Consider the following 13875-nt stretch of genomic DNA (forward strand, 5'->3'; position numbering starts at 1 on the left):
TATTGAGGCCGTTCTGGTAAAACTGAAACGTATACAACGGCCGAGAGAACGCGCTGTTAGGTGTTTTCGGGATCCGCAAGCACGCGACGTTTTAACCACGCCCACTACTAGTAGTCGGCGCCCGGCGGCCGGCCGATGATTTTGTTTGTTCGGGAGCGGCGTTTATTATTATCTGAACCTTTGCCTATGACGGATCGCGCGTAAATATACACGTAAATGGTAAATGCAGCTGTAATAACCGCGGCTACCTAGTACCCATGCGATTTATGTTTAATACATTATTAGATACTTACTAATTATTTTAAATGATCGTAAAATATGTTACATTCCAATAAGCGATAACAGTGTACATATTAATTATTTTGTAATAATATATAATTGATTGAAATACAACTTAATACAAATTAACTATTATATCATTAGACATTTTTTTAACAATTTATATATCATTAAATAAGTATTAGTATTCATAGATAATAGATTAATAACATAAAATACCTAAAATACAAGAATATATATTTCTATTTAATGAAATGTGATATTATGTACAAATTATCTAGGTATGTAAAAAGGTTAAAATTACGTATACCTATTATTATAATTTATAATAAGTAATAACATAAAAAGTATAACACTATAGGACGTACTATTGTACGTATTTATTTTAATGCCATAATAAAAAACCATTTGTAACGATTTAATAATAATAAATAGGTATAAGTAACATAATATAGTTTATTGCCGTCAACTAATATAACAGTACAATTAATAAAATATAATTACAATATTATAACCAATATAATTTATACCTAGTTACAAATATAATTCATGTATATTATACAAATTAAAAAAAATAATTTCATTTGATATTAATACATATTTTTATTACTTAAATTTTAAATAAATATTTTTATATTTAATTTTGATGGTTTCAAACCATTTCATGCTGTAAATTTGGATAAATATTATGGGTTTTATTCTTATAACGTTGAACGTTTTTTATTTCTAACGAGTCTTCATCAAACTCTTTATTTTTAATGTACATGTTTTTATTAGACTGAGATATTAATATATGAGTAATACTAGAAAAAAAACCCCCTAAAAGCTTTGTACTCCATCCAAAAGTTTTATACAAAAAATGAATATTAATACCTGCATCGATGGTTGTAACTATTAATTTTGCAACAAAGAATATCCCCATTAGCCCCGACACAAAAGTTCCAACTGTCGTAAACCAGCCCCATAATTTGAATAGCTTATCTTCCACCATTTTTCCAAGTGTGTGTTCATCTATCAAATATTTAAATTGTATTCCTTGGTTTACTGTATCATAACCCATGGTCTGTCTAACTAAATTATTTTTGACTGCGTCCACTTCTTGAGGGTATATTATATGTTGTTGGAAAGCTTTCATTGTATCTTTTGTATACAAACCGGAATTCATTAAAAAGTCTAAATTTTTGTATGCCCATGTCCATGCTGTATTTGGTTTCAATTTTGGTGGCGTTTTTATTTCCTGGACATTAGGGAAAAATCCATACCAATTACCATCTAAATTGAACGCAGGTGGATACATTGAATTACAATTAATTTGTGTTCCATATTTTTGCAAGGTATGTGTTTTTGGAGCCATATAGAATGTATGGTTGTTATACAAGACTGGTAATTCATTATAACATGAGTCTGTTTTAGTTACCTCGACATTAACTTTTTTGCATTTAATTAAATAAATTATTTCAGCGTGCTTGATGGCCGTGAATCCAGGCCCTCCGCCCATAATATACGCGAACTCCGGAAGATTGTTTGAGGCTAATGTAAGCCTTTGCTGTAATAATTGTCGTTCAAGTGTACATTGCTTTTGTAATAAGTCATTATATAATGTGGTTATTGTTGATTTAAAAAAATTTTCAATGTATACAAATTTTGTATTTACATAAGCAATTAAATCAGTGTTTTGCGGAGAAATGGATTTTGTTTGAAAATTATTTAAAAACATGGCATCTGTAAGAATAAGTAATTGCATGTGTTCTGTTTGAATTACCGGGATTTCACAAGCGAATGTTTTTTTAATTTGTTTGAGAGCAAACACTATTTTGTCTGTCTCTACAATATATGTATATATACTCGAGTTGTCGTTAGTGATCGAGGTAACTAATGATGCTGGACCATCAAATAAAACAACGAAATCTTGTTCTTCGCAATTATAATGATTATTGCTCCATACGGTTTCGCCTTTAAACGTATCAACACCATAATTATCAGATAGTTTCATTTTTGTACCCGACGGAAGAATAAGGGTGTTATCTTTACTATTTGCTATTGCTGTACCTTCTGATAAATATATTTTATATTTAGCCTGTACTATGGCGTTCTCCCATTCTCCTTTATTAGATTTAAAATTCGTCCCTTTACAATTTCCAAATCTGTCCAGTGATCCTGCTACAGTGTGCGAAACTAATGTTGTTTCATTCATTTGCAAATCCGTTACTATACCCCCTAGAGGAAAAGTATAGGATCGTTTTTGATGAATTTCCCAACATCGAGCATTTCCTAACTCAACAACATCGGAAAAATACCCACCCTCTACTGATTGTGCATCTTCAAATACCGAGCATCTAGTTATTAAATAATCGACTGATATGAAACACGACTTAAAATGAACAGGATAGGTATCAATCCTCTGTAGTAATTGTATTCTTGGTACCTGTTGTGTTTTTGATGGTACTGGAAAATCGCAGTTGTCCACTTCTAAGCTATCAAATGACGTGACATTTTGAACAGGCCCATCACAATCGTACGCAATGAACTCGGATTCAGTGAAAGGTATAATTGTAATTATGATAAGTATTATATTTTTGATACACATCATGTTGATCGGGTTTAACCTATTATAAAAGACAAAATTAAACAAATTAACCAAAAAAAATTAATGTTATTAATTAAATATTATAATAATAACTATATTATACTTTTTACCTTATACTTATACATTTAAACATAAAACTAAAATTATTATAATTAATATTTAATTATAATTAAAATATTTTAAAATAATATAAATTTAATGTACATATTTGTAAATTTATTTTAAATATTACACGTCAACCAACGAAATTGGGGCGAAATAAATAATTTATAAAATCTTATTTAAAAAAATCTATTATATTTGTAAAGTATATTTAATTTGTTCATTATTAAAATATAGTAACAACCAAAATATAGGTTATTATATAAGTACACTAAACGACATAATTATTATTAAAAAACATGCATTTGATTTATTATTTTAATTTGTAATTTGTTATATTTGTTATTTCTTGGTTTTGCTATTTTTTTTACTATTCAGTAAGAATATATAAATGTATGAATTTTTGTGCATATTCTGTATACGTAATGTTAGATATAATACAATAAGTATTCATGCTTACTTGAAAATAGACGTAACGCTGGTCTGGAACGTGAACTAATTTGATGCTTGTTGCTTTGATTTCTACTGTGAATCTTCGGAGCTCCAGGAATGTAGAAAAAGTAGATCATGTACTTGTAATAAATTAACACTTTTTTTATTCGACAAAAATGAATGTCAACGCGTAGAAAACGATTTGAGATTGTAAGCAAAGTATGGCAAAACGAATATAATAGGCCAGTATGTCGTATGTGTGCAAGAGACCGATGTACACGCATAAGTGGACACTGGAACACTCTATATGAGATGATCTGTTTGGAGGGCTATTTTATACAATTTGCAGATAGCGGCCTTAATCATTGGTGTGTTGTTATTGTTATTAATAAAACATTATTATTATTATTATTATTTATTATTGTTGTTATTTTATGTTAATGTTTGTGTAGCTATAAAAATAATATTCTATTTAATTTTCTAAATAATGATATATAATAATGTCATTAAATGTTATTACACTATGTCGTATAATGTGTAAACTAGCTATTATATTACTCGTTTTATTATTGTTTTTAATATAAATATAAATATAAATATATTTTTTAAGTTATTTGCTGACAACCATTTTTACACTTATTAATCTTAGTATATAGGCGCGTAAATAATTATGGTAAAGATACTGAACCAGAAGCTATCGTCGCATTGGAAAACCAATTAAAAATTAAAGTGAATCCATGTGGACTTATTATTGATGAAAATTTTCCTTATTTAGCTGCTTCTCCTGGTAAAATATATTAAAGTACTTAATTACAAAAATATAAATGAAATTTAATAAAATTTAATGAAATATTTATTTTTTTTTTATTATTTTTTTTTTTAATATCTATAGACGGTATTGTCGATGGCGATTTTATTGTTGAAATTAAATGTCCATTTGGAGTAAAAGACACTAAGACATTTTTAGAAGCTATAAACAGTAAAAAGGTGTGTAGTAAAACAATTATTTTATTATTAAAATATGTAAAATGTTCTTATTGCAATACTTATTTAATTTCAGTTATCCTTCTGTCGTCTTAGTAACAACGGGAAAATGGAATTGAAATTAGATCACAATTATTACTACCAAGTTCAGGGACAGATGAAAATCTCCAAACGAAATTTGGTTGATGATATTATAGACCCTGAACATATTTTGGAAAATATAAAAAAAAAAAAATCAAAAATATTAAAGTAACAATACTATACTAATTATATTTAATTAATAACTAGATAGATTGTCATTTGTCAATATAATTATACAATAAATAATTTAAAAAATTTTGAATGCATATTAATGCTATCTGTGTTCTGTAATTATTTTTTTCATATCTTGAATTGGCTTCAATAGGACATAAGTTTATATTATATTATAATCAATCAATAATTAAATAAATTATCTGTGATAGATATATTTATACTAATAAATTAATATATATACAAAATTTGGCTTTATAGTTTCTATAAACACTTTATATAATTAAGGATTTAAGTCACTTATTATTTAAATTATTATAAGTTCTCGATTTATGTAATTAAGTTATGCATTAATTACGTAGTTGGTTAATTTATTCAACTGGCTTTTATTTATTCGTATGTACCTAAGGTATTTTTCGTCACCTATATAGATTTAAATTTCATATTTTATTTTTATGTTCAACATTGATAAAATTAATTTTATTGTACAATTTTCTTTAAGCTTAAAAAAAGAATTATTCAAATCAAATTATAAAAGTGTTATGTGAGTTATGTAAAATATGATGTGCAGAATAATAATAATATACGAAATAAAATTCGATATCGGTTCTATGAAAAAAATAAAACAAGATTTAGATATTGTATTATTCTGTCACCAATATTTAATTGTTTTCGTATTGTGTATAATAATTATTTATAGACAGTGAGCGGCTCAGCCGCGATATGAAAACCAGTTTTGACCTATGGTGCGGTATGGCTGCAATAGTGCGCGGGGGTGGTGGTATGAACGTTGTTCTCGAACGCTGCCGCTATACTAAGCAGAGCAGCACATGACGACTGTAAATTTCTAAATTTCTTACAAAAACATGCTTTCGTACTTCCCATTTTCCTCAGCTCTCGTTAGTCGTAGAAACATAATTTTTTCACCAAAATAATCCTGAGAAGTTCTTCTAGATAACTACGTTCCAGTTTTTTGATATCTATTTTTGTCTATTTTATATAATTTTTCAAAAATTTGAAAAAAAATGAAAATTTCAAATGCAAATATTATCGGTTTGAAAAAAAAATTTAAAAATCTGGAACGCAGTCACCTAGAAGAACTTCTCAGGATTATTTTGGTGAAAAAGTTATGTTTCTACGACTAACGAGAGCTGAGGAAAATGGGAAGTACGAAAGCATGTTTTTACGGTCGAATTTCGGGTACCAGAACGGCCTCTTAAAAACTTAAAACAAAAAAAAAAATTTTTTTTTCTCGATATCATTGAATAATAAACGTATTGTAATATTATAATTTATACTATTGATAACTTGGATATTATTTTAAACTTCTACAGGCCACAGTTTCATTGCAGAATATAATGCACAATATTACATATTATAATATAATAAAAGATAAATATTATTTATAGTGAGAATCGCAGATAAGGAATAATATTATATAAATCGAATAGTGGAAATTATTATTATCATTTTATATTTAAAACATATTTTAATACAATATCTTTTAAATATTAATAATAATACGTTATTCTTATTTTTCGTAAAGATAAAAATAGAATTGCTTAAACTACAAATCAAATATTTATTAATAGTAAAAAATAACTTTTCGATTTATGTAAGAGTCTAAAACATGATTATCTTAATGTAAGTTTTTTCATAATTTTTATTTAAAATAAACAATTCATACAATGAAATGATAATAAATTTACAAGTTAATATATAAATAGTACGGTACAGAAATGAAAAATGTGTTATGGAAACATCCCTTAACGACAGATTTAACTTGTTTTTTCTCATTCTTTTTTTTCGTCGATAAATTTATCAATTCTTATTACACGTTTTTCAATTAATTTTTATTATTAAATTGATATAAATAGTTAAACAAAAGGCCATGATACGTCTTACTTTATATAGTCTTCATCGAGGATTTTCTAGTTGTTCCAAGATGGAAAGATAATTTATTATAGGGGTTATGAACAATTTTAAGTTTCCTATGAAAGCGAATGAGTATAGAAGATGTTCCTTAATCAATAATTTTCGCAGCAACTTGAAATTATAAAATTATTTTTATTATTATTTTTTAAGTGAATACCTACATATAAGAGATGAGTAATTTTGATTAATGTAGAATAACAAAAATCCACTTATATGAACGAATATAACAAAACATTTTTTTTTACACATTTCATTGCAAAGCACCTATCAGTTTCAATTACACATTTATACTTTTTTGTACAACAAAATATGTTTTACCTGTCGCTAAATTAAAAATTACATATTATTATACACATATTAAGTAAAATACGTTTAAATGTCAAATATAGTATACTAATATACTATATTATATACTAATATACTAATATAGAGTATAATATACTCTTAAGTATCATTATAATAATTATAAGTTATTCATTATTAGTTTATTATGACTTGTGAGTTGTGACCTAATAAAATAAAAATAAATAATTATAAATTACAACTCATAACATATTATAATAAATTTTAAACAGTATTTATAGTTATGTCTAAACATGATTTTAATTTATAATTTTATAAGTATTGATTTCATAATGATGAAAAAGTATATAGTATATATTATCATGGATTTATATACTATTTTAAAATTGTTTTATATACTTATATATTTTATAGACTTAATTGTAACAATATTAACAACAACATAAAAAAGATGAAATATTTAAATGTGATTATGATTATGACAGATAGTTGTTAATAGTTATGGAATAATGGAATAGTTGGAATAGTTAGGTTAATAGTTCACAACCACGATTTAAGATAATATCGTGTTCACAATTAAGCAATAAAATAATATGTTTTTACTTATAAGTAATTAGTTAAAGAAAAATATATTTTATAAGAAAATAATTGGTTAAAATATAAAACTTCAGAAAATATTTTTGTCAGAACGGTATTTATCGAACGTACAACGCCACTCTTAATAATATTAATGCAAGGGCTCTGTCCTTGTTTATTTAACAAGGGGAAATATATTCAGGCAATATTCAATCTCTTAGCCATCGCCCATGGCCTTTTGTGTTAATCGTAAATGATTATTAGCGATAGTGCGATTGTATACGGTTGAAGAACTTAGAACATTTAATACACCCGCTGTAGGCCCGCGCACATGTCAACGGCATGTCGCTAACCAAAAATGAAAGGCGTAATTTTTTGTTACTCAAAGCACGCTTTACAAGAAAAACACCTCGATTCCGTTAATCTTTTAATTTTTTTTTTTTTTTAGAAAAGACGATTTTCTACGGGCTGCACTAGACTTAGATTTTTGATTACGTTGATTAAACATATACAACAAAAAAAAATTGTGATAATTGATAATATTTCAAATTATAATATAATATTATACGGTTTTTATATATAATCTTGAAAATCAAAATCCAATTCATTCGGTAAAAATCTTTCTCTTTCGTCTTTCCTGTAAAATAAGTGTTAAAGCAAAAAAAAACAATCACATGCACTCATTAACGAAAAGAGCCAACAACGGCTTACGAACGCCACCAAATTGGTTCGACTTTAATTTGGATAGTATAAAACGCACAATATCACCTATGATTAGCTGTGTCAGGACTCAGGAGAAACGACACTGAGAGAATAATTCTTGTAATAGAATATTGTGTTATTTTTAGACAATGTTTACGTGACTCGTAACTATATTATAATTAGGCGTACCTGCTGTCTCATCTTATTTTAAACGAATATGATTGTATTTAAATGTGTGTTCTGTGTTCACAAAACAGATTTTGCAACTTTGAGTAGTATGTACTACCCGTGTAAGTACATAATCTGAAAAAATGAGCTTTGACATTAAAAAATCAAATTGCATTGAGATTTTTTTCTGAAGTAGTGGGCGGAGTTAGTTTTACGTTCAGAAACTAGAAAGCAATGTTACATCCGTAATTTAATAATGTGTAGGTATATAATTTCTGATAAATATATATAACAGCGAGATTCTTATATATATATACAATATACATATTATATAGAGCTTATACTTCTCTACTCCTTCAATACGTTCGTAATGTTATTAATTGTATATCTTTCCGAATTTCAATCTTTATACGAATTTATATTACAATAATATTGTTGTATTGTAGTCATTCAGCAGAACGGAATAAATAAAATCAATAAATTTTGTCAGCGAAGAAAATATTAAAAATAATTATAATAATAATGTTATTACTTATTATTATGTTGTATTACAACCACCGGGGCACCAACTGCGTTTTCATCAAAGTCATCATCGAGTACCTACCGATGTCATCACGAATCAGAACTTTGAAATTACGTAACAGGGCTCAATAAAAATAACAATTATTATAATCATCAGCATAAAAAAAAAATAATAATAATAGTAACAAACAGCAGACACCGAGTTGAGAAAAATTAGCTATTATTAATTATAATTAATATAATATAATAATATTTACACATAATATATTTTATAATCAATGGTAAAACTAAATAAAAAATAAAAATAAGCAAGTGTGAAATGAATACCGCTTTGCTGTTTATTAGGTTTCGAATAGGTTTCTGTTTAATTGTGTTAAATAATTAAATTTAAAATCAATGATTTATCATTGTATACGAAAAATAGTTTTAAGCGGAGAAGTCTTATCAGCCCAGACAACCTACCACCTACATCAGTAAGTTCATACAGAGGTGTGTTTTTTTTAATTTTAATATTACAGTAGCTTAGGTAAACCACTCCCTAAGTTGAAATTCGAAACATTTTTACCGCCCAAAAAGGTATAGTAACAGACAGAAAAAAAAACACACACACACCTCGCTCTGTTCAGAATCTAAAATATCTGTGAACCTATCAAAAAATATATAGGTATTTATTGTTCTGGATACATAGATAAATTTATTTTTAAATATTTAAAACGTATAATGTTCCCTCTAATAGATTACCCTATTCAAAATAACGCTTTTAATTTAATCGTTTAAAAGTGATTATTCGATGAGTATTTTAATACTCAACAAATAATATACTCATATAGATATTATGTTTTTATCCACTCAAAGACCGTTCTGTTTGCATAAAAAAATAAATAAATGTTGGTTTAATCTGGTTAATTTTGAGCGATTATTCGTCACGATTTAAAATCGCAAACAAAATACTAAAAATAAAAAAAAAATACTAAAATAAAGATTACTACTGCAGTTTCTATATAATACTACTATAATACAGGGATACAATTTTGAATCTCTATCTGCTGATCTAAACTCAAAGTACGTCTTATAAACTTAATAAGCTATAAGTCCGAAATTTAATTTTTTATAGATCAAAATAATAAGATAAGATCCTAATAATATTCTACATTTCTACTTCAGATTTAGGTTAGATATATAAACTAATTTGTATCGGAGAATAAATTATGATTTACGGGTCGATTGGTATATTTTCACGTTCACGGAAAAAAGGAGATTGGCGTGATCCGCCCTTGGCATCATCATTTTCTATTTTCAGTTCATTTTTTTATATTCAGACGTTTAGTGTCTAGTGTATTGGTTGTGAGAATTGTCCTCAGTATTATAACAAGCAGTATTATAGGACCATCGACACCTGCATTACGCTCGTTACAGTCGTCTCGACGTACTAAGTCATCCCTCTCTATTTCCTTTATTCTTTCGACTTTCAGACATAGCAATTTTCGTGCAGTCAACATAACAAAAATCATTTCCGTCGAGTTTTATCTGCAGTTTATTCATTTTACATAAATCTGGATTCCGCCCTTTCTGACCGTAATATAGTTATCGTTTGCCCGTCAGTTCGCGTTAGTTCGCCACTCATTGACGATGATGTCTTAGAGAAGATCATGGAAGCTTATATAGGAAATAAGCTCATAAGTCAACGTTTGCATAAACGTTTTACGCCTACAATGACGTACCTTAACCAACCAATAACTCTCATGCAATTTACAAGGCTGTCATCTTTTGATATAGGTTTTTTTCAGATGGCATTGCGATGCCGTCGGATGCAGCAAAAGTATATAAACCCGTTTTCTTGAAATCTATAAAATGGAAATCTTGTAAAAAATGCATCATTGTTTGGGTCGATGTATAAATAGAACTTCAAAGCGGAAGACATCTCTAAGTCACCTCTAAGTCGTGACGACTCACGGAATAGTTTAAAATGTATAAAATAAATAAGCTGTTGTCGATAATAGTTTGAGCGAATAATTTCCAATAGTCAATACTCAACACGCGAAAAATTAATCAAATTATATAACAGTTTAACATAAAAAAAAAAAAAAATGTATAGTACATAAATCTAAATGGCATCGGGATGTATACAATATTCATAATATAATTTAGAAGTATAAATATGTATATAAGATTCAAAGAGTTTTGGAACGTCAAGAAATTAAAAAAAAAATAACGTTACGCACATCGCATTAGCTGTAATGAAATTATCCAGTGCCGAGTGCATTGAACCAAAATAGTGAGCAACAAACTTACAATTAAAAAAACAGTTTGAATAATCTTTACAATGTTTTCAGTGGATAATTAAAAACTCGTAGACGGAATGTAGAACAAGAAAAAAAATACTTACAAGTTTACTGACGTTTTTGTTTAATGAGATTGTTAAAGTTCAACTTAATAATAAATTTAATCCAAAATAAATTTATCTTATAAGCCGGGCTTAGATAAATATTAAAACCCTTACAAAGTTCATCAATTTTTTGTCAAAATGACCAAAACGACTGACAAAAAATATTTGTTAATAAAATAACCGCATACTCATATAAAAGCGACCACGCGGAATATAATAATTATTGACTAAACCTATAGAATGAACATTAGAAAAGAAGCGACATTTTTTTATGGTCAAACTGGTAAACAAAAAAAAAAAAAAAAATAAATGGGATTTATTTAAGGTACCTACCCTCTTATTTTAATGCTTTGTCAATCATTCGCTATTACCATTAGGCAAAAGGCCAATTGCATAAACATTTTTTTGTTTCATCTTTATTATAATACAAGGTGATTCTTTTATCATTAAACACTCGTTATTTCGAAAAGTGTTGACTTTTTTCAATTTTTTTGTTTTTCAAAATTTTTAGTTTTATGCTTTTCTAAAATTATATAACATTTAAATTTTTTTCATTTTTATATTTAATAGTGAATAAACCGCTATAAACTTTTGGTTTTCAAATGACAATTTAAATTTAAAATAGGTATCATAAAATAATAGGGTTATTTTTTTTATGAATTTTAACGTTAAGATTATTATTTTTCATTAAAACCATTAACGAGTTATAGCTGCTCAAAGTTGGGCGGTATGATGTTTTCAGGTGTTATAGTTACAGAGATTATTACTGCTGTGAGGCGTTGATTATAACACAGACTGATTAGTGATTATACATAAACGTATAGGTACAAAGTTCATCACTACGTTGAACGATAGTCGATAACGATTCCGAGTTAATTGCATGTGAAAATGTACCTATTATAATTATTTTAAAAATAAGAAGTATATAAAAACCAAAAACCATCCAACTTTGAGCAGCTATAACTCGCTAACGATTAAATGAAAAATAATAATTTTAACGATAAAATTCCGAAAAAAATTGTCCTATTATTCATGAATCATGATGTTCTAAATATGGGTCGCCATTCGAAAATCAAAAGTTGATAGTGATTTCGTTATTAAATATAAGAGTAAAAAAAATAAAAATGTTGTATAGTCTTAGAAAAACATATAACTAAAAATTAAAAAATTGAAAAAAGTCAGTACTTTAAATAACGAGTGTTTAATGATAAAAGAATCACTGTATATATTATTTAATTTAAAAATTTGATTTTCAATAAGAACACTTGTTAAATTATGACCGCAGGCGCGTCATATTATTTTCAAAATGTTATTGGTGCCAAAACGTTTTCTGATATTACAAGTTATTTTACGACCATACAGCGTTGTGTAAGAAACTGGTAAGGACTAAGACTAGAGTGATTAAACCTATTATTTAACTTTAAGGCAAATTCATCATTTATTTTTAAGTGAATTATTATAAAAACATCTACAAAATGTAATATTTTGCATACTCCTAATATAAATTGCTTAAAAATTAAAAACTAAAGTAGAAAATCCACGTGAAAGCACAGATAACGTTAGTAGGTATTTTCTAAATGTTATGGTATTTATCAATTATCTCAATAGTAAATATTTAAGAATTAGTTATTATTAGTTATTTCATAACATTGGAATTGTTGAACACAGATTTAATAAGCCATAAATTTATAAGACGAATACCTACAACGTATGAGGATGTGGCGCCAAGATTAACTTGCAGCGTAATATTATAGGTCCCTCCTCCATTTAATACATTTTATTGTAAGATCTAAAAACATCAATTTTTTTAGAAACTTGAGCGAAAACTTACTAGATCCATCACTTTTCTTTAATGTACAGTTAGTACCTATGTCGATATGTCTTATTGTACAGTGTATACTATGCATACGGATGCGGATTATATACAATATTGTACCTATACAGTTTAGAGACTAATCTAATTCGTAAGTACGTTTTAACAACGATGATTAGTATCTGAATCAGTTGCTCCAAGTTAAAATAGATACGTATGAATACTAACGTGTTTTTCAATATTATAATAAATTAAAATTATAAAATGTAGATTAAAATAGCCAACCAGTATTTAATATTTGTACTACACAATTTGCCATTAAAAAAATAAATACCTAGTTTTGTAGTTGTTTTATAGTAGCCACGGAGCATTATTGCGCGTCAAGACTCTGGAGCAAGCCGGCCAGTAATTGCTGCCCCCCCCCCTCAACCAATTGGGTAACTAGACTTGTCTAGTTAAATAAGAACCATCTTTGACACCTTGACATGTAAAACGAGACCAGTCTCCAAAAAGTAGTATGTCGCTTAGAAGATAAAAAGAGGATGTACGATGTACCTACAACCTACTGGTAAAACAGTTGATTTATTTATTCATAGTTAAATTTTATAACTTACTTCTACAGATTTATGTAGGAACCTGATCGATTTCTCCTAAGTTTTTCCCGGTATTCGACTGTCAAACGTCAATTTGTGGATTCTTGTAGGAGTATAATTATATTATACTATATAATATTAATATTTGTATATTATCCATACATAATTATACCATACCTTTAGTTTCCTATAAATTTAAAAAAAATGTTTGTATTCGCAATGGTTTCAATTAGGTTATTGA

The 13875-nt window shown here is 27.1% G+C and overlaps 3 protein-coding genes across 3 annotated transcripts in view; 2 read left to right on the forward strand and 1 right to left on the reverse strand.

Moving 5' to 3' along the window:
• LOC114125321 (transcription factor 21) overlaps positions 1–13875 on the forward strand; it is a 124698-nt gene that overhangs the window by 19387 nt on the left and 91436 nt on the right. The window lies entirely within an intron of this gene.
• On the reverse strand, positions 11–4032 carry LOC126552755 (uncharacterized). Its single transcript, XM_050207662.1, has 2 exons — positions 3429–4032; positions 11–2885 (listed from the first exon to the last, which is right to left on the reverse strand). Exon 2 carries the CDS (start codon positions 2867–2869, stop codon positions 932–934), a length of 1938 nt encoding a protein of 645 aa, XP_050063619.1. The 5' UTR covers positions 2870–2885; positions 3429–4032; the 3' UTR covers positions 11–931.
• Positions 3934–4696, forward strand: LOC126549366 (uncharacterized). Its single transcript, XM_050198280.1, has 5 exons — positions 3934–3937; positions 4050–4187; positions 4293–4387; positions 4461–4565; positions 4673–4696. The coding sequence occupies exons 1-5, from the start codon at positions 3934–3936 to the stop codon at positions 4694–4696; spliced, it is 366 nt and encodes a 121-aa protein (XP_050054237.1).

The sequence above is a fragment of the Aphis gossypii genome, chromosome 1 (genome assembly GCF_020184175.1).
Source record: "Aphis gossypii isolate Hap1 chromosome 1, ASM2018417v2, whole genome shotgun sequence".
Taxonomy (NCBI): domain Eukaryota; kingdom Metazoa; phylum Arthropoda; class Insecta; order Hemiptera; family Aphididae; genus Aphis; species Aphis gossypii.